This window comes from Echiichthys vipera, assembly GCF_963691815.1.
Source record: "Echiichthys vipera genome assembly, chromosome: 10".
In the NCBI taxonomy this organism is placed as follows: domain Eukaryota; kingdom Metazoa; phylum Chordata; class Actinopteri; order Perciformes; family Trachinidae; genus Echiichthys; species Echiichthys vipera.
This window is the reverse complement of record NC_139835.1, coordinates 30,415,804-30,434,460: the sequence shown is the minus strand read 5'-3', so window position 1 is coordinate 30,434,460 and position 18,657 is coordinate 30,415,804. Positions and strand designations below refer to the sequence as shown.

General features: G+C 38.3%; 4 protein-coding genes across 4 annotated transcripts; all 4 read right to left on the bottom strand.

Moving 5' to 3' along the window:
* Nucleotides 1–2,352: 2,352 nt before the first annotated feature.
* Nucleotides 2,353–3,273, bottom strand: LOC310953024 (olfactory receptor 13C2-like; the record flags this gene model as incomplete). Its single annotated transcript, XM_083921916.1, has 1 exon — nt 2,353–3,273. The coding sequence occupies one exon, from the start codon at nt 3,271–3,273 to the stop codon at nt 2,353–2,355; it is 921 nt and encodes a 306-aa protein (XP_083778042.1).
* A 5,966-nt stretch (nt 3,274–9,239) lies between these two features.
* Nucleotides 9,240–10,154, bottom strand: LOC310953023 (olfactory receptor 6N2-like; the record flags this gene model as incomplete). Its single annotated transcript, XM_083921915.1, has 1 exon — nt 9,240–10,154. The coding sequence occupies one exon, from the start codon at nt 10,152–10,154 to the stop codon at nt 9,240–9,242; it is 915 nt and encodes a 304-aa protein (XP_083778041.1).
* Nucleotides 10,155–13,280: 3,126 nt separating this feature from the next.
* Nucleotides 13,281–14,195, bottom strand: LOC310953022 (olfactory receptor 11H2-like; the record flags this gene model as incomplete). Its single annotated transcript, XM_083921914.1, has 1 exon — nt 13,281–14,195. One exon carries the CDS (start codon nt 14,193–14,195, stop codon nt 13,281–13,283), a length of 915 nt encoding a protein of 304 aa, XP_083778040.1.
* A 3,232-nt stretch (nt 14,196–17,427) lies between these two features.
* LOC310953021 (olfactory receptor 6N2-like) lies at nt 17,428–18,345 on the bottom strand (the record flags this gene model as incomplete). Its single annotated transcript, XM_083921913.1, has 1 exon — nt 17,428–18,345. The coding sequence occupies one exon, from the start codon at nt 18,343–18,345 to the stop codon at nt 17,428–17,430; it is 918 nt and encodes a 305-aa protein (XP_083778039.1).
* Nucleotides 18,346–18,657: the final 312 nt, after the last annotated feature.

The following is an 18,657-nucleotide window of genomic DNA, read 5'->3' as shown; positions in this document are numbered from 1 at the left end:
CCCCCCCCCCCCCCCAGCCCTTTCATAAAGTCTTATAACATGTAGTAATGCCCAGTTGGTGATTAGTCACCAGTCCATGAGATGAGAAAGATAAGTTGCATTGTTTCGATGCCAGCGGCTGGTCCTTGTGGAGGAAGCTGGTTGAAGAAAAGATTCTTGTCCTGGTGGTTTGCTCTTAGACAATAGAGGAATCAGATCGTTCTTTGTTCTGCTCAGTTGAGTTGGTAACCGGTTGGTTAACCTGGCTGATGATCCTACTCCATATAGGCCATGTTCAGGGCTTAGGGACAGCGGGCAGCTAGTCCCTGGATCCAGTAGGAGAGCGTCGAGTTGAATGAATCCAAGAAAAGAGAGTGAGCAGGAGGTGTCTTACAGTTTTTTAGACTCAATGGTGATGTCATCACCAGAGGTCAGGTCAGCCGATGGACTAACAGTTTGGGGGTCCCTTGGAGAGTTCACACCTGGGTGTGACCTGTTGGCAGAGAGTTGCATGGCAGGCCTTTGTCTGTGACCATGCACTAAGGACAAAGGCTACCAGGCTTTTGGGCCTAGTATTTTCCTTTGTTTGATCAGGCTGAGGCCTTCTCATTATCAAACTGAAAGTTCACATTGATCCAGAAGTGAAGCATCATCTTTGGGATGCCGGTTGCACCTACATATGTATGAGTTAACAATAACAAAAACAACTAGAGGCCATCTTGTGATTTGATCACACCTGCTGCAACAACACGTTGGGCATGGGGCGTAAAGTGGTGGGGCAGTGACCCCTTACCTATTCTTTAACCCACTTCTTCTGGTGTCTTTGCTGGGACCACACCCACTTTGAACTGTGCCTTCATTTTGATTTTAACTAGAAAACTTGTAAAGTTTTATGAATGCATATTGTCTGGTTATCCGGCCAGGGGCGACAACAACATTTCAACATATTTTAGAGATCGGCTCTGATATTGACTAATTAGCTGTCTCGGATATCGGGTGAATGAGGCCGATCCAGTCATTTCATTAATATCAAACACAGCAATACAGTTACAGCGATCTAGTTACTTCAATTCTTTGTTTTCAATACCGGTTAGGGTTTTATATTACATTCTGAAGTATCTGTTTACAGTGAACTTTACATGGAAGTGTTATTTATTTATTTTTGCTGCTTATGTACACTTTATTTGTTAATAAATTATATAAAGTTCATTTTTATCTGTGTTAATTTATTACCTTTTTTATCAGGGCTAAATGTTTATGTCAAGCCTGATGCCTTCACTCACATTGCAAGGTATTCAGTTCATTCATTCAACAGTAGGATCCAGATCGGTATCTGCTGTCAGCCGATACGCTCAGCCCATGTATCAGTATCAGAGTAGATCGGAAAAAAATGGATCGGTGCATCTCCAATATATTATAGCTGAAACATAAATACATTTTAATCCTGTTGTAAATTGATTCTCTCTTTTTTTAAATTGATATTTTTTTAATGCAGGTATTTGATAATAATAGAGAACTGAACCGATAAAGATCTAATGATAACCATCTCTACCTACAAAAACAACCTAATCCACATTGGTCTTGCAGCCCTGACATGGCCCTTTGAATATCCTGAAGGGAATATGGCACGATGGATTTAGGATGATAGAGTGATAATTTGACAAAAAAATGATCTGTTTACTTGTTTATTTTTTACAGTAAAATTAAAAACTGCTTAGTTTTTCAGGGAACAAAACAATAATATCCCTTACGTACATTGCCACAACAGAAATGTGCAGATGCTTTTACTCTAAAGGCTGTTCATATAAAATATTGGCAAGTATTTGTTGCATCACAAACCCCAGCCTCCTCCCTAACAAATCCACCACTGCTGGATCACAGCTCACTGCACACCACCCTTGCTGCAGCCTGGTCCCTGGATGAGGCTCTCTCTGGTGCTAATCGAAGGGATCTCCAAAATAAAAAAGGAAACATTAATTACTAAATTAATATAATACTAAGGAAATACATGAACTTTTAAGATCTGTAAAATGTAATTCAAAATAAGTTAAGAATATCCTTTCATATTTTTGTTTCAATATCATTCTGCTACCATCATGAGTTACAAGCTAAACTGTGATGGAAAGAGAGTCAGCAGAGGGAAAAAGATTGGTTTAAAAACACTGACATGTCAGTTCTGATGCTACCCCCTCTCTACAGCGTGGCTATGACTGAAAAAAAATAATCTTCTGATTAGGAATAAACCTCCTGTCCGTAGCTGAATAGTGTCGGCCCACACTGCTGTATTTGAACATTGGTCTCAGTGGTGGGACTTGAGAGAGCCTGACATTTTCTGAGGTGGCACATCATGTACAAAGTCTGAGAACCACTGTATTAATCCATTTTGCAGAACAAGCTCTTGAGGTGTTTATAAATTTCTTTCATTTTTAGTCCGTACATGAGAGGATTAAAGAGAGGATGATACATTATCAATTGTAAAGACATTATTAAACGTACAACTTCGGGCAAATCATTTTCAAGTCTCGCTAGAAGTACATCAAAAGCACTTAAACAGGAAAAGTTGATTAAAACCAGCAGATGGGGTAAACAGGTCTGTGCAGCTTTCTTTCTGACTTCTCTACTACTTCGATAGGTTATTAAAAGTATCCTGGTGTACGTGAAAAGTATGAAGAGCACAGGGAGAAGTACAAGAGTTGCAAGAACAATCAAGCCGTATATATTCAGCAGTATGGAACTCACACAGTGAAGTTTGTGAACTGTGCTGTTGCAAATGATTCCTTTCAAAATAAAGTTACAGAGTTTTTTATCAACACTCTTTAACATTGCCACTGGATTCAGACAAGCAGGCACAAGCCAAGCTAAAATAAGGAAGATATTAACAGTTGTTTTTCTCATGATAGTTGGATATTGCAGAGGTTTACATATAGAAACATATCTGTCATAGGCCATGACTGTTAATAGTAAGAATTCTGAACTTCCTATAAAGTAATATATAAACCACTGAAAGAGACAGGCTGAATAAGTTATAGTCTGTCTTTCTGATAAAAAATCAATCAATAGCTTTGGGTAGATAGCAGTGCTGAAAAGAACAGAGTTGATTAACAAAGCTGCAATGAAAATGTACATAGGCTCATGGAGGGATTTTTGTATCACTATGATGCTCACAATAGTTAAATTACTGCAAATTATTAGAATATAAGCTGTAAACATGATCACAAAATACAGATATCTATATTTGTGCAATTCAACATGTCCATCAAAAGTTATATATGTTACATTTAGTGTATTATACATTAAGGTGGTCAAAAACAAGAAATGTTAACGGATAAAACATGTATTAGAAGTCTCCCTGGTAACCTGCATCAGATACTCCTTCTCAGTCATTTGTACCTGTCCTTCATATGCACTGGTGTGGTCTGGCAAACACAGAAACTGGATCTGTGATCTGTTTGAGGCTGGGGGATGTTTTTTATCAGACTTCTCCAACCTCCATGGATCTCATTAAGCTGTCAATAAAAAAAAAGCTACTAACATCTAGACAACCTGATCGAACTCTAGAGGGCTGAAGATGTTGTTATGGCAGGGACACGCAAAGCTAACTTCAAACAACTAGTGTTGATGAAGGCCGATTGTTGCGTCAGCTCAATTCGCCTGTGTCTCGCCCAAAAAGTGGGATTTGAACAAAATAGGCTTGGGGCATAAAGTGTTGGGGCAGTGACCCTTTACCTATTCTTTACCCCGGCGCCCTTTCTCCCACACCCATTTGGAAACTGGTCTTCAATTTGGATCTCAGCTACAAACCTGTAAAGTACTTTGGCTGCGACTTTTCCCATTTATATCATTTTAATCCTTTTCTGAATTTATACTTTTTCTATAATGTATTTTTTTAAAAGCTATTTCATAATAATGATAAATAACCTAATTGATAAAGAGTATCAAAACAATGCTAATGAGTACCACTCTTTGATCATGCAGCTAAAGAAGTCCGTGCTGGGAATATCCAATTTCTCTCTTAATTGCTGAAATGTAGAAAAATGCTGACAATAAAGAAATCGTTGATTGTCTGTATTTCTTGTAAAGGCCATTTGCGAAATGACGGATTTAAAAGTAATGGAGGAAATGAGGGATTATTTATGATTGGTAATAGTGCCGAACAACCGCAAGGGAGATAGCTAGATGTGCCCATTTTTCAAAGTTACGTTAAGTTTGGTCTGTTTCAAGAAATTGTGTTTAAATAGTTCAGAAAGAATTTCAGTAATGTTTATTCCCAGATATTTAAATTAGTTTTAAAATTCGGGGGGGCGATCTGACGATATGAGGCTGTGAAGCATTAGAACATGTTAACGAAATGCCAAAGCAGAGAGATCATAGTATCGTATAGGAACAATCTATCCATTGCTGTTCCATGCTATCGCACTGACGCATCAAGTTTTTTTCCACCCCTCATCCAAATCCCACTATTGCTCGTCCGTCTCATTCTCGCTGTTAAAACATGCCGATCAACCAATCATAGCGAACTACAGGCAGTGACGTGGATTTCTTATACCCCATACTTTCTGATTCAGAGAATAGCGGGGAGCCATGGCTGAAAATGAAAACAAAAGATGGCATGAGCATCAAACTATCTGTAAAATGATCGAGGGTCGGCTTGATGCTTTTATTGTTACTTTAATGACAGCACAAACATCTAAACAAATCGACATAAGAAAACCGTCTTCTGTAACCAAGGCAACAATACATTAACTGCTCTGTGCTATAACGTCACAATCACTGTGACAACATTAGCTCTATTACATGCTCCACAGATGAGCTGCTGCTGCTGACAGGGGTGAAGTTTGTTTTAAGTTGGTTACTCGACAGATATTCACTCCTCTCCCAGCCTATCCGAATATCCAACTCAAAACTAGCTTCACGCCGGTCTGTGGCTGCAGTTTCATTACTGAAAAAAAAAAATGGCCGAATGCAACACCTGTGTTAAGCTCAGCTGCATAAACTATCAATGCTAGCTCTTGGCTAATGTTAGCTTTGTTAGAGGTTAACTTTTAGATTAATGTTTGTTGAATGTCATATTTTTGAAAAGTGTTTTTTTGCGGTACCTCCATCTGCTGCTAACACCGGTAAACCGGGAGAAATACACGTTAATTATTAATGTCAGCTAAAGGAAAGTTAACGTTACACGTTTATTGTTGACCACATGACGTTAATGTTTCTGCGTTATTAGCTTTAACCATTACACTGCGTTTGAAAGTCTGGAGGATTTTTTATTTATTTAACAGAAAGAGCTGCTGACATTAAACATCTCTTTTTTCAGAGTTTCCTGAGACAGACAGCAGCAAGACTGACAACGTTTCTGACAAACATAATGAGCAGCCAATACAAAATACATGACTATGATACAATAAAAATACATCAAATAAGTGAAAACCGCAAAACAATATCAAATTCAACCATTATCATGAATATTTCATGCAGAACATCCACTGCCAGATGTGTCTGCCTCCAAGTTATTTAAAATATCTTTAAAAGCATCCAATGAGAGCAGGAGCTGGAGTTTCTGTAATTAGTTCCAGGTAAAGAGAGCAGCAAACTAGTCATTTAGTTTAGATCTTGTATAATTATACAAAACGGTTGCACTCCAACTCTATTTTATTTTTTATTAGAACCATAAGAGACTTGATTAGGACATGATACAGGGCTTACGATTCAGTTATTGTGATTTATTGCAATCATGGAAAGCAAGGCAATATATTGAGATTTCTTTTATTTTTTTGCATAGGTAGAGTGGATCTTAATTTGATCACAAACAACCAAGTCTTATACCGTTCTTTCAATATGTCTGATGATTTCAGTAAATCGCTTTTTTCAGTGTCGGAGGTTTGTTTTGCTTCACTGTTGGCGGGCACATTAAATAATTAAGATATTTCATTCAAGTCTGTGAACACAGTAGAGAATTAGAGGAAAATGTCTAGATAATTTCAGGCTTTGCGTGTTTGAAAGGGGCTTTGGTTGATAAGTTGACTTATGGGCTTTTTTGGTCTTAGTCATTTTTTTTTTCATGTCAACATTGATAGTTGACTTATTTCCAAGAAACTTCTCTGGTTAACACAAGATTGACTTTTGCATTTTTCTTTGTTGAGAAACTCAGTTTGACAGATCTGTCAATTAAATCAATTAATTTATTAGTCAACAAAATCCTATCGTGTTAGTGGACTAAGAGTTGCTTTAATTAAGGACAGCCCTAGATCTATTGTCCCAGAAGGATATCTGTTTTCATAGCCAGAACACAAACATTCACTTACACACATAAGAAACATACACTTAGTGCAAAAAAATCTTCATGTATTTATTAAATTATTCACTCATTCAACTCATTCCTCAGAGACAGGGGGCTCAGCAGGCCACTCTTTCCAATTAATCCCCTTCAGGTCCTGACATGCACCCGACCCCAATGCCTATCCCTGCAGGTGTGGGGCCCAAATGGTGTATATCTCCATTAGCTGCCAGAAAGGGCGCATACTTATGGAGCCCCCCAAAAAATCGGGTTGCCTGATTTTGGACCCGTTTATTTTTTAGGAAATGTTTGTAACCCCATATTCCAGACATGTAATCTAAAACATGACATGCTTGATACAGTTTAGAATATGTGGAGTAGCCCAGGTCTCTATTATAATACCTCCTTCTTGCTGAATCGGCTGGAATTGAAGTACCATATAAATAGGACATATTTTCATCCAAGAAAAACCCAAGATACTTATATTTATCTGTAAACTCGAGTTGCTTCCCACCCATACAAAACTGAAAAACCCTCCTTTCCTACTTGGGTTTCGAAAATGCATTACTTGTTTGTTTTTTTGTAGTGATACAGAGTCTGCACTTTTTACACCACCTATCAACACATGTCAGCATTGTTTGAAGGTCTTCCTCACTTTCTGAAAGCAAAATAATATCTACAAGTACATGACCATATACAACCCCCTTTGCTAACTGCTTTATCTCTGTCGCCAAATCCTTTACAAACACAGCATATAGAGTTGGTGATAGGATATCCCATTGCTTAACACCAGAGGACGTTTGAAACCATTCTGTATGATATTCATTCACTTCTACAGAGGCAATAGGTGCCCTGCATAAAGAGGTGACTGCTTGATAAAATTTTTCACTTACCTCTATTTGACGAAGCATATATTTTAAGAGGCCTTGATCTACAAGATCAAACGCTTTTTTAAAGTCAATAAAGCAAAAAAAATGTGGATTTATTACAATTTAATCTATTTCTAATCACCTTGGTGACTGTATAAATGTGATCTACACATGCTCCTCCCTTCCGGAAGCCATTTTGTTCTAAAAACTGAACTAATCTATTGTTTAATATAGAGGAATACAACTTATATAAGGTGCTCAGTAGACTAATACCTCTATAATTTATTGGTACCTTTGAGTCGTCTTTTGGGGACTTTAAAATAGGGGATATAATTTATCTAAACCAGAGAGGGCAAAATACTATGAACATTACACATTTTAGCAAAGCGTAAAAAGAGTCAAACATTTATGGGGATTTCAGCACTTCATTTGGCAACTCATCTATACCTTAGCAGACTCAATAACGTTTTGTACTTCTTCTCTGTCCATGTAAGTTCATCCACATGGGTCAAGGCCAGGCCACCAGGCGCTTGCCAGTGAGCCACACTCCTAGATATGGCTCTTTGACGGGGCCCCGGTGTCCCTTTTCAGGGGGAGTTGATCCAGCTCCTTCATGGCTAATTCATATGAGGTCTGTGATACCCTCTTAGTCTGGGCAACCCTACCAGCAGTGATTGACCTCAGCAACACAGCTCCCAGAGTCATGGGAGCCTTGTAAAGAAAATTGCACTATATTATTTACAGCTCGCCAAGCGCCGCTCTGTTGTTCTTCTTAATCTTTTCAGTCTGGTTAAATCCGTAATCACCGTAATAGCTATTTCTACTATGAACAAAAGAAAGGTTGACACAGAAAACTGGCAATTCACCAGTGAATGGACAGAGAAGTTTTTGTTTATAACGCACTGTGAAGCCTGAGTTTACTCTGCAACCATATCTGTGTAAAGAGTATAAGTTGAAAAGGCATTTGAAGAAGAATCATGCTAACTCCTACACCACTTTCCCAATGAAATGTAAAAAAAATACTCTGCATTTACGTTATGTTTATTTTTGTCAGTAAAGTTTTTGATGAATAATTTAATGTTTCGTATGTGCTGTTAGCCTGGTAAAGTAACTAGTAACCTAAATAATCAGATAAATGCAGTGGAGTAAAAAGTAGAATATTTCCTTTGATTTGTCGTGGAGTAGAAGTTTAAAGTAGCATGAAAAGAAAACATTTAAGTAAAGGACAAAAGCCTCAAACTTGTACCTTAGTACAGTAGTTGAGTGAAAAACTCTGGTTAACAGGTTATTTCATTTAATGGATTGTTTTTTGACAAGATTGTTGCTTTCTTTCACTACTTGTTTTGATCAGCTGTTATGCTGTTGCACTTTGAGGCCTATTGCTACTATTCATATTAATAAAATAGAGGCAATATATGCACTTCATTGTCGCTGTAGTGTTTTACAATAACCATTAATGTGACTAATATTTCTCCGGCCCCTCATTTTGGATTATTTTCGTCAACTGGCCTCAAGTCCAAATTAATTGAATATCCCTGCTCTAATATATATATATATTCATACTTGTTAATTTTTTTCTTAAAATGCATGAGATTGATGCTAGAATGCCTAATTTATTTTCATGTTAAGTAGCCTGTGCAATATTTGGATATTTTCTATTCAGAATATGTTTGATATGCTTCCAAAATGTTATTCCCTGTCCTCAAGTGAGTGATTAAGGAAAATGATTTGCCTTTTTCTTTATCATAAAGAAAGATAACATGTTATTTATGTTACATATAGACCTTTTCAAAGTTGTAAACAAAAACATTCTAAATGTGTCCAAGTTTGATTCCTGTTGCAGTGAATGTGAACAACATCAGCTGACAGGAAGTTAACAAGGACCAAGGCTGTTGCCTCGTAATTGAATTCCATTAAAAAGGTCTATTCAGTTAATTTATTCAGTAGGAAATTCAGCTTCTCAGAAGAATTACCGCTTTTCAATTAATCGACCATCGATCGATAACATGAAAAAACTATCGTTTTTCAAATTGAATTCATGACAGTAAAGTGAGATACAGAGGAACGTCTAAATTCAAGTTGTATAACTCGATGATGTAGAAGTAATCGGTGTTAATACATCAAAAGATTTTGGCTGGACATAACAACCTCTTCAAATGTTTAGAGATTTCTTTCATTTTCAGTCCGTATATAATTGGATTGAAGAGAGGATAGTACAAAAATGCTTGTAAAGTCATTATGAAATGTAAATCAGATCGGAGCTGGATTATAATGACATCGTATGCACACAAACAGGAAAAGCATGTTAAAACTATCAGGTGGGGTAAACAGGTCTGTGCAGCTTTTTTCCTGACATTTCTACCACTTTTAGAGGATATTATAAGTATTCTGGTGTACGTAAAAAGTATGAAGAGCAAAGGGAAAAGTGCCATGTTTAGCAAAGCAAATGCATCGAATATATAAACAGCTTTTGAACTCACACAGAACAGATTGTACATTGAATTGTTACAAAAAAATGCATTTAAAGTTGATTTACAGAGCTTGGTCTGAGAAATCATTATTATTGAGACTACCATCTCACAAGCCGGCACAAGCCAAGCAAAAACCAGGATACTACTCACAGTAGTTCTTCTCATGATGGTTGGATATTGCAGAGGTTTGCATATAGACACAAACCTGTCATAGGCCATGGCTGACAACAGGAAGAAATCTGCAGCACTTAAGGTGTAATATAAAAAAAATTGAAAGAGACAGGCTGAATATGATATGATCTGTTTTTCAGATAAAAAGTTAATTAACAACTTTGGGTACATACCAGTGTTGTAAACAATAGAGTTCATTAGCAAAGCTGCAATAAAAATGTACATAGGCTCATGGAGGTTCTTGTGTATCCAAATAAGGCACACAATGGTCACATTAAAGCAGATGGTAAGAATATATACTGTAAACATAATAAAAAAATAAAAATACCTGTATCTGCCCATCTCCACATACCCACCAAGAGTTATATATGTTGTGTTTAATTCATCATCCATGAAGAATGTCACAAACCATTAATCAGTAAATCTGACAGGCAGACTGTCTAACAACCATAAATTAAATAACCTGAGAAAAGATGTCTTACTGTAAAGATAGCATTAACAAAGAACATGTATTGATTGCCCACAAATGCCCCGTTGATTGGTTCTGTCACTCATTTACAGATACCTGACCTTAAACTGCACTTGATGTGTTCATCTTCAGAGATCAGAAAGTGAACTGTTTGAGGCAGATGAAATATTTTATTACATCCTCCATGGATCTCATTAAGTCTTCAAGTGAACAACATCATCAAACTCTGGAGGCCTGAACCCATAGGTGTAAAACTTTCTTAACATGGGTGTTTGTTCTATTAACATTTGTTTGTGCCCTCTTACACAACAATTTCACCCCCTTGCATTTAGAGCTGTTGCAGGATTGGTGCGAGGCCTTAATCATTTACCTGCATGTGCACTAACCACAGTTTGAAGTCCTACATACATATGTTATACAACATACTGCTGTTTTCAAGTTCTTTATCATCATATGCACAGCAGATGTAGAGAAGCAATTTTTTGGGGCATCTCGTTTTCCTTGTTACTGTCTTTAGTCCACAATCAGCTTCTTAGTTTTGTTAATATTGAGATGGAGGTTGGTTTGCTGGGATCTGACCTCTCGGTACGCCATCTTGTGGTCGTCACTGTTCAGGCCAATGGCGGTTGTGTTGTCAGCAAACTTAATGATGATGTTGGTGCTGTGTGTGGTCACACAATCGTACATAAACAGGGAGTATAGGAGAGGGCTCAGTATGTAGCCCTCAGGTGCTCGGGTGTGTATTCTGGGTGAGGATTTGCCTCTCTGCACTACCTAAGGTCTGCCTGTCAGGAAGCTTAGGATGCAAGAGGGTGTTGAGTCCTAGGTCTCTGAGCTTGGAGGGAACAATGGTATTTGATGCTGAACTATAGTCTATGAAACATTCCCACATACGCGTTGAGCTGATCCATGTGGGAGATGGCAGTGTGGAGGGCTATGGTGATGGCGTCATCCATAGATCTATTTGTTTGCTTCCCAAATCCAGTGAGTCAGGAAAGGAGGAGGTGAGGAAGATTTTGACTTGCCACCCAAAGCACTTTGTGATAATTGAGGTAATGCTCCCAAGTCTCCGTGGCCATCTTTATTATTTATTCTGTTATTGAGTCAATCAGGCACATGGCTTTGGTATTTTTTTGGGACAGGGACAAGGGTGATCTCCTTGGACCATGTGGAGAATACAGACTGGAGCAGTGATAGGTTTAAGATGTCTGTGAAAACATCTGCAAGTTGATGTACACACACCTTTAGACCTTTGCCAAGGAGGCCATCAGGCAGTGTTTCCCACAGGAATTTGTGAAACTGTGGGGGGGGGGGCTCAAACCTTGCAGTGGTGTCCGGGGTCATGCTACTCCATTAGAACATTTTATAAAGTTAAATTCATCAAATCTGGTGCACTTTGAAAGCATTTTAATTTAGGGTCTGAGTCTATGAATAATGTTTAGCTCTAGTCAACAATTGAATCATAAACACATGCGTTGTATAGATAAGATTTTATCAATACTACTACTCTTATCAATACTTCTTATTGGCTCGGTCCTTTATCTTTATTAAAAATTGAAGAGCACTGAGAACCCACGAATCAGCGGGTATGCAGGTGAAGTGTCGCTTACCCTCTGGAAAGACCGTTAAGCCTGTTATTCATGTGTATTGATAACGTATTGGCTTTTTACCCCAAAGGTTTTATTGCACTGACAGCAACAAGTGTAGTTGGAGCAGCTCAGTGCCGACACAGACAGAGGAGATGCTGCAGCGTGATAATTAAAGACACCAAAATGTTAAAAAAGTACAGATAAATGATCTGGTAGCATCCAAGCTTATCAGTAACACAGCCTTTAATAATTTAGCCCTGGGACCTGTGTTACGTTAGTTAACATTGCCGGAAGCGGCTAATTTGGGAAAAAGCAGTGTATAGTGTGTGTACTCAGCAGCCAGGAAACATTTCAGCTCCAGTGGCCTGACTTTAATCAGTTTTGATTAAGGCTGGGCGCACTCACGATGTCCTTCCGCACCGCGACCCGGGCTTTAGGTTTCTTGTCTCTAGAGGTTGTTCTTATGCCTGGACCTGTGCTCTTATTAATCATTGTTGCTCAGTTCTGAGTTTCTATTTGCTTGCAGTGAAGCTTTCCCACATTGGCCTCTGAAAACACACCTCTGCATATTCCTGTTAGTTATACGACTAACAAACTAAATGGTCACACTACTGTGGGAAAACTTGGACAGGTAGGATGTCCATGACTGACACGTCTTCAGTCTACATCAGGGCTGCCCAACCCTGCTCCTGGAGGGCTGCTGTCCTGCAGGTTTTAGGTTTCTCCTGCTCGAACACACTTGAGTCTAACGATGTTCAAACCTGCGACACACTTCAGCTGCTTGATAACGAGCACATCATTAGACTCAAGTGTGTGGGAGCAGAGAGAAACCTAAAACATGCAGGACAGTGGCCCCCAGGAGCAGGGTTGGGCAGCTCTGGTCTACATTGACCTGAAGTGTCAGTCAGGTTTTGATGTATCCCACAATTGGTGTCCTGCAGTTGCAGAAGAGCCAGTAAAATATGACTATGCATGCATAATACTGAAAAAACTACAGAAATATTATGTTTAATTAATGAATCATTTATTTTTTAGGTTTCTCATCTTACATTTAAAAAAATGTTTTGTTGCAAAACCACCTACCATTTAAGGCATGTCAAAAGGCTACTTCTGAAAAAGGACAGATTCTAGACCATTGACCACCACCACACATTTATACCATCATGTAAACACAATCTTTCTTTCCTGGTTCAAACAGACATGTTTATGGAACAGGCATGTACACACTTCAAGTGTATCCTTAACACATTATCCATCTGCATTAATACAATTTATATTTCTAAAAATATAAATATCTAACTTCATCAGTACACTCAAGGCAATGGTATGAAATGAATGCCATTACTTGTAAACAAGATTCAAGTTATCAAATTAAATTCATGAGAGTAGAAGTAAAAAACAGTTAAAAGTCTCAATTCAAGTTGTAAACTTGATTATATGTAAGTCATCAGTGTTAATACATCAAAAGATTTTGGCTGGACATAACAACCTCTTCAGGTGTTTAGAGATTTCTTTCATTTTCAGTCCGTATATAATTGGATTGAAAAGAGGATAATAAAAGAATGCTTGTAAAGTCATTATAGAACGTAAATCCGAGCCGAGTTGAACTATAATGACATCATATGCACACAAACAGGAAAAGCATGTTAAAACTATCAGGTGGGGTAAACAGGTCTGTGCCGCTTTTTTCCTGACATTTTTACCACTTTTAGAGGATATTATAAGTATTCTGGTGTACGTAAAAAGTATGAAGAGGAAAGGGAACAGTGCCATGTTTAGCAAAGCAAATGCATCGAATATAGAAAGTGCTTTTGAACTCACACAGAAGAGATTGTAAATTGAATTGTTACAAAAGACAGCATTTAAACTTGAATAGCAGAGTTTTGTGTTAGTGAAAAGTACGATTGAGACTACCATCTCACAAGCCGGCACAAGCCAAGCTAAAACCAGGATACTACTCACAGTAGTTCTTCTCATGATGGTTGGATATTGCAGAGGTTTGCATATAGACACAAACCTGTCATAGGCCATTGCTGACAACAGGAAGAAATCTGAAGCACTTAAGGAGTAATATACAAAATATTGAAAGAGACAGGCTGAATATGATATGATCTGTTTTTCAGATAAAAAGTTAATTAACAACTTTGGGTACATACCAGTGTTGTAAACAATAGAGTTCATTAGCAAAGCTGCAATAAAAATGTACATAGGCTCATGGAGGTTCTTGTGCATCCAAATAAGGTACACAATGGTCACATTAAAGCAGATGGTAAGAATATATACTGTAAACATAATAAAAAAATAAAAATACCTGTATCTGCCCATCTCCACATACCCACCAAGAGTTATATATGTTGCATTTGATTCATCATCCATGAGGAATCTCACAGAAATTAGGTTTTAGTGTACAGATTGCATAAACTTAGAACATGTATTTGATTTTCTCGTTCATCTACACATACCTGCTCTCAAAATTCACTTGATGTGTGTTCATCTTCGGAGATCGGAAAGTGAACTGTTTGAGTCAGATGAAATGTTTTATGACATTTCTTCATCCTCCATGGATCTCATTAACGCTTCCACTTAGAGCGAATAACTTCATCAAACTCTGGAGGCCTGAACCCAAAGGTGTTAAACTTTCAAGTTAGTACATACGTTGATTTTAGGAGTATCTATACTTCACTTGAGTTTTTATATTCATTTAAACTTTTGCTTAAGTACATTATAAGGAAAAAAACCTTCCCTATCACAGGCAGGTACTTGTCCCCCTCTCCCTCTCCCTCTCCCCCCGCGGCCCGTTTGTACTCACACTACCTGGGCCTCTGCGAATGCTTCTTGCTGCCTATACGTCATCATGACGTAACACGTCACACGCATTGATGACGTCATGGCGATGCGTGGCTTTGTTTCCAGATCTTTCCGTAGACCTCAGAGTTTTTGTGCGTCTTGTCGACTGTTTTTGAATATTTTCATCGACCAAATCTGCAGTAAACACTCCACCTCCGCATCACACCAACGTGAACCTTTCACCGCCATTGTTTTAAATGTCCGTGCATGGCCCCTCCTTCCTTTTTCTACGTCCCAACAGGCGCACAGGAAATGACCTCAGAACCGCCGTAGGCCTCGTGCTCGTACACGTGTGCATGCTCGTGCTCGTACGTGTGCAAACGTGCTTTACAAAAGCCCACCTCTCCTAAACGGGCCGTGGACGGCAAGCGTACTGCGGTTGCACTCACACTGGTCAAACGAACTAGATTTTAGCCGTGAAACGTCCTGGGGCACAGTACAGATGGACAGTGTAAGTGCGCCCTTAAAGGCAGTGTCAGTCAAGCTGAACTCTGCCTTGAGCAGCAGACTGTAGTTTGGGAACCGGGAGAAGTGAACTACAGAGGAGGAAACACACTGCCGCCAGACCCTTGCAGCTGCCTCGGGTACTGTCACTGTTATGCCTCTACTAACAGCAGCAGCTGTTTTCTCGCCTCTCTAAATATACTGTATTTGGCAACTAAGACTAGACTGGCAAAGAAACAAAGGATCTGGCCTGTTAGTAGTAGTGAGTAACTGATAAGGGAGGTGAGAGCGAGTGAGCAGAGAATCGAGGAAGTCTGGTGAAAACGTATGAGGGCTTTTGGTGTAGAGGTAGGAAATGGCAATTAAAGCTTAAAGACTAGGAATTTTGCTTATCCTGCACTTAAACAACCAAATGGGCTGCATTGATGGGGGGCATGTTGCTTCAGTTACTGTTGTGAATATGAAATGCAATCAAGTAAGTTTAGTTTGAATAGTCTCGCATTGCGAGTTCATCTGATCATCAGTTTATCATTCTGGGAGGGGGAAAGACTCTCTGCTCGGCTCTGGCTTGTTTGTTTCATAGATGCTGCTGTACATCCAGTGAGCCAGGTTAACTTTGAGTAACAGATTGAAAATGACACATCTCCACTTCCTTCCACTATAAAAAAGTGAAGCCAAAATATCCTAGATATGGGTGCCACCATGCAACCAGAGTCTGCACTGTAGGGATCCGGTGGTGTAGCCACGTCATTGAAGTCCCGCCCATACACCTACCTGACCAATCGTAACTCATTCTGTCAAAGTAAGTCAGCTGTCATCATGACGTTTCACCCTGTTTTTATGGCATCAAATAACTGATTAACACCAAACAGTGTATCAGAAAAATTAACACTTGGGCAAACATGATGCTACACTAAAAACTACCTAACTTGACAGAAACAATCTTTGAGAAGAAATATTTAAGGTGTACATTGAGGATGATTGAATGAATGAATTGTCTTCTTAAGCCCAGTTCAGACCAATGATACGCAACGCAAGAAAAACTGTTTTAGGACGTCGCAGGAGAAAGTTGTAGCAGTGTGAATTGACCAGCCTCGTCTGGACTCAAACCAACTGACGTTGTCACCTGCGATTCAGCTCGTCACATCGCCAGCAGCATGGTTTAGAACGTATGACACGTCGCCTGTTGCACGTAGCAAAGTTTGCTTGTCAAGTTACTTACAAAATGTCAGCCACCCAACTTTATGTTCAGTCCAGGGTTAGATGGCCTAATACATAGTAAAACACAAAGTATACGCCTCTTTCTTTGGACGCCGGAAAATCAGTCAAGATTTTCAGTCTCTTCATGCAATCCAAGCATCGGTTTATTCATTAAACTTTTTCAACCAGGGCTTATTACTAACCCCAAAGACTATTTCTCATAAAGGCTGGACTATCCGCAGACCCTGTAATCTCTGTAAATTTGAAAGTCTACATGGGACTGCCACATGCTCACAGGCAGTTTTCCTCCTTTGCGGCTCATTTGTAGAGAGGTATACTCATATTTTATTGTATTTTTATTTTGACTCTATGATGCTCAGAAGTTAAAGAATAAAGGTCAGTAAATAAGGCCAACTAGACCCATGGCCTTTCTGGTGGAGGTGAAATATGCTGCCCATTACCTCAATTCTATTAATATTTTATCTCTATTAATGGAATTGTCCTTATACCTTGGACCTGTTCTCTAATTTGTTGTTGTTGCTGATTTATTGGTTTTCCTTTGCTTGCTGTGTGGATTTTCCACATTGGCCCCTGTAGACAATGCACCTCTGTTAATCCCTATTTGTTATATTAAACTGTATTAACAACTTGTCACACAAATGGGAGAAATGTAGTTTACATTAACAGAGAAATTGTTTTACATTACCGCAGCATATTGAGCAGTCATTATATTGTTCAAACTGAAGAAAGTCTTTACTAGTTCAAATAGTAAAGATGCATGAAAGCATTAAAACAAATCCTTGCATTTAATAGATTCAGAATCGGAAAACTTTATTGCCTGACATAACAGAAAATTGTCAAACATGTGGCATACAACCTCCAGTGCAAAACAAACTTGGACAATAAACATAAAATAAGGTTCCTAAAAACAGAATAAAAAAACAAATTAAAATGATTTTCGCAGGATACAAATTACAATATATACGTGCAAAGTGGCATAGTGTTTATGTGGGCGAATACCTTCCAAGATCCAAGCATACACATCTCTGCGTTAATATTAAAGAAGGAATGACTGCACATTAGCTTCTCTAACATCACTATTAGTGAAACGTCCCTTTTAATACCGTAGATTACTTTTACGAAACAATTTCTTCAGATGTTTAGAGATTTCTTTCATTTTCAGTCCGTATATAATTGGGTTGAACAGAGGATAATACAAAAATGCTTGTAAAGTCATTATGAAATGTAAATCAGATCCGAGTTGGATTATGATGGCATCATATGCACACAAACAGGAAAAGATGATCAAAACTATCAGGTGGGGTAAACAGGTCTGTGCAGCTTTTGACCTGACTTCTCTACTACTTCGATAGGTTATTAAAAGTATCCTGGTGTATGTAAAAAATATAAAGAGCATTGGAAAAATGGCCATGCTTACCAAAGCAAACATATCAAATATAGCCCGTGCCCTGGAACTCACACAGAGGAGACTGTAAACTGAATTGTTACAAAAAATTGCATTTAAAGTTAAATGACAGAGTTTTCCCTTACTACTCAGTATTACAGGGACTGCCATCTCACAAGCCGGCACAAGCCAAGCAAAAACCAGGATAATACTCACAGTAGTTTTTCTCATGATGGTTGGATATTGCAGAGGTTTGCATATAGACACAAACCTGTCATAGGCCATGGCTGACAACAGGAAGAAATCTGCAGCACTTAAGGAGTAAAATACAAATAATTGAAAGAGACAGGCTGAATATGATATGATCTGTTTTTCAGATAAAAAGTTGATTAACAAATTTGGATACATAGCAGTGTTGTAAACAATAGAGTTCATAAGTAAGGCTGCAATAAAAATGTACATAGGCTCATGGAGGTTCTTGTGTATCCAAATAAGGTACACAATGGTCACATTAAAGCAGATCGCTAGAATATATACTGTAAACATAATAAAAAAATAAAAATACCTGTATCTGCCCATCTCCACATACCCACCAAGAGTTATATATGTTGTGTTTAATTCATCATCCATGAAAAGTGTCACAAATTAAACTATTAATTAATAAGACAGGTAGACTGTCTAACAAGCATTGATTAATAAAGTGTGATAATAAGTATCAGTGTCAAGATGCATTAACATAGAACATGTATTTGATTTTCTCGTCATATACAGATACCTGACCTTAAGCCTCACTTGATGTGTTCATCTTCAGAGATTAGAAAGTGAACTGTTTGAGTCAGATGAAATATTTTATGACATCTCTTCACCCTCCATGGATCTCATTAACGCGTCCCGTTACAACTGTTATCAAGTGAAGAACTTGATCAAACTCTGGAGGCCTGA